This window comes from Meleagris gallopavo, chromosome 10 (genome assembly GCF_000146605.3).
Source record: "Meleagris gallopavo isolate NT-WF06-2002-E0010 breed Aviagen turkey brand Nicholas breeding stock chromosome 10, Turkey_5.1, whole genome shotgun sequence".
Taxonomy (NCBI): domain Eukaryota; kingdom Metazoa; phylum Chordata; class Aves; order Galliformes; family Phasianidae; genus Meleagris; species Meleagris gallopavo.
This window is the reverse complement of record NC_015020.2, coordinates 23,384,639-23,386,609: the sequence shown is the minus strand read 5'-3', so window position 1 is coordinate 23,386,609 and position 1,971 is coordinate 23,384,639. Positions and strand designations below refer to the sequence as shown.

Here is a 1,971-nt window from a genome sequence, read left to right as displayed (position 1 = left end):
AGCGCGGGACGAGCTGTGCGCGGATGATGAGAGTTACAGCAAATACATCATTTATTTAATGGGGTATTCAGCTTCTCCGTTGAGAAAATAAACTTTTAAAATGAAATACAGTTGTATGTACGGTGCAAAAGGTCAGCACCCCTTTCCCAGCATAACCACACCGACATAGTATGGGAGAAACACGTTTTTCAGGGCAGATTCAAGGGTTTTCTCCAGCACAGATCCTCACAGCACCCTGCTGCCCATCAGATTCAGGCCACTGATACATCTAAAAATCAATTTTTCATTACTGGTCCTGGCAAATTCAACACAGGTGACAGCAACTAGAAATCAGATCCTGTAGCAATGCAGCATGGCCAGCTTTAATCAAGAGTACCTCAGCTGATCTGTATCAGGCCTGATGAGCGCAGAGCTCCCATCTGAGCTCAGTGTCTCTAAGCCAGCTGCCCAGCAGCAGGTTTTTTGGCTCTGCCATCTCTGCTCAGATCTCTGAGAGGCCCTGTGTGCTTGGAGGATGGGGAGCTGTGTTGCTGCTTGCTACCTATGTGAGCTCCTCCTTGAGGATTTTCTTTTATTATCGTGAGAGTTTTGTTTTGCTGTTTGTCCTTGGATGGCTTAAGCGCTTTCAGTGTGAAATCTATGGTAACTGAGAAGATATTACTGGTGTTTATGGGGCTTGGAAAAGGTATTTCCAAGAAGCTAGAAGTAGTGCTTGAGTTGTGAGTGCTGCTTGTGATGGAAACACTTTGCAACGTGCAAGCGTACTGTAACTGACAATGACCACTGTACGGGGCGTGGATGTTTATCACAGGAGCACGTTGACTCGCTTAATAGGAGAATTAAGAAGGTAAGCAGTGGCTGGAGAGGAGTCACTGCCTCTCTCAGGAGCTTCAAGGTGAGAGCAATGTCAGAGCTGCTGCTGCAGGAACCTGTGATGGGTTAGGGGGACAGTTAGAGGTCCTTCAGCTGTGCAGTGGTGGCATTGCTGACAAGATAATAGGTAATGAGAAGGATGTCTTTATTCTACTACCGTTTCTGCTTTTATCGTAAAATCATTAAGGTTGGAAAAGATCTCATCCACAAGTCCAACCCCAACTTCATCCCACTGACCATGTCCCTCAGTCCCACAGCTCTATGGTTCTCAAACATCTCCAGGAATGGTGACTCTACCATCTCCTTGGGCAGCTTGCGTCAATGCATCACCACTCTTTCTGAGAAGAAATTGTTCCTAATATCTAACTCTGGTGCTGTTTAAGATTATTTCTCTCTCTCTGCAGAGCTTCAGTGCATGTAGTTGCTGTAGCTCCATGTAGGCTGAGTAGCTCTGAATGAGGAAGAGCAATTAGCAGTCATTACTGAGCTCTAAGAAGTAAAGATGGGTTAAGCCACTTGTTTTTCCAGGCCATTTATTGCTGTCATGTCAGGTAGGTGGTTAATAACAACTGGGTGCCATCAGGTCACAAATTGAAAAGTGATCTGGGAGATGAAGAGTGGAAATAATTATTCTGTTCACAAATGCAGAAACGTTGTGGGTTTTTTGTATCCCTGTACCTGCTGTGGTGTTACTGTGAGGCCACTAGTTTTCTACCACTTTTATTTTCCTTTTGCAGGTTGGGGATAAGAAAGCAGTCAAAAAGCTTTTCTAAGCAAAAGTTGGTTGTCCTTAGTATTCAATAGCCATTTGGTGGGAGCCTTTCTTTAGAGACCCTGTGACCTGTTTCCACTGTTTTTCAGTATTAAGCTGCAAAAAATGGAACAGATCTGGCTAGCTATGCAGTACTCGCTTTCTATAGATACTATTTTTAAGTTCATGGGCTGCTTGAAAGGATCTGCTTTTGCGGCAATAAACACACAAGTGACCTTTGTACGTGCAAAATGGTAGAGGTGACTATGGACCAAAACAACACATTTCTGAGCTGTTTGTTCTGCACAGACTTGGGAGCTCTCAAGTAAATTTTTTATATGGTCCTT

At 44.2% G+C, this 1,971-nt stretch overlaps 1 protein-coding gene across 1 annotated transcript in view; it reads left to right on the top strand.

Annotated features, from left to right (window-relative positions):
- The first annotated feature begins 776 nt into the window (after window positions 1–776).
- Window positions 777–1,971, top strand: part of LOC100540288 (tetratricopeptide repeat protein 39A) — a 24,198-nt gene continuing 23,003 nt past the window's right edge. The window contains exons 1-2 of the mRNA XM_019618775.2: window positions 777–847; window positions 1,402–1,424. Of these exons, the coding sequence (XP_019474320.2) occupies window positions 777–847; window positions 1,402–1,424 (94 nt within the window). The remainder of the gene's footprint in view (window positions 848–1,401; window positions 1,425–1,971) is intronic.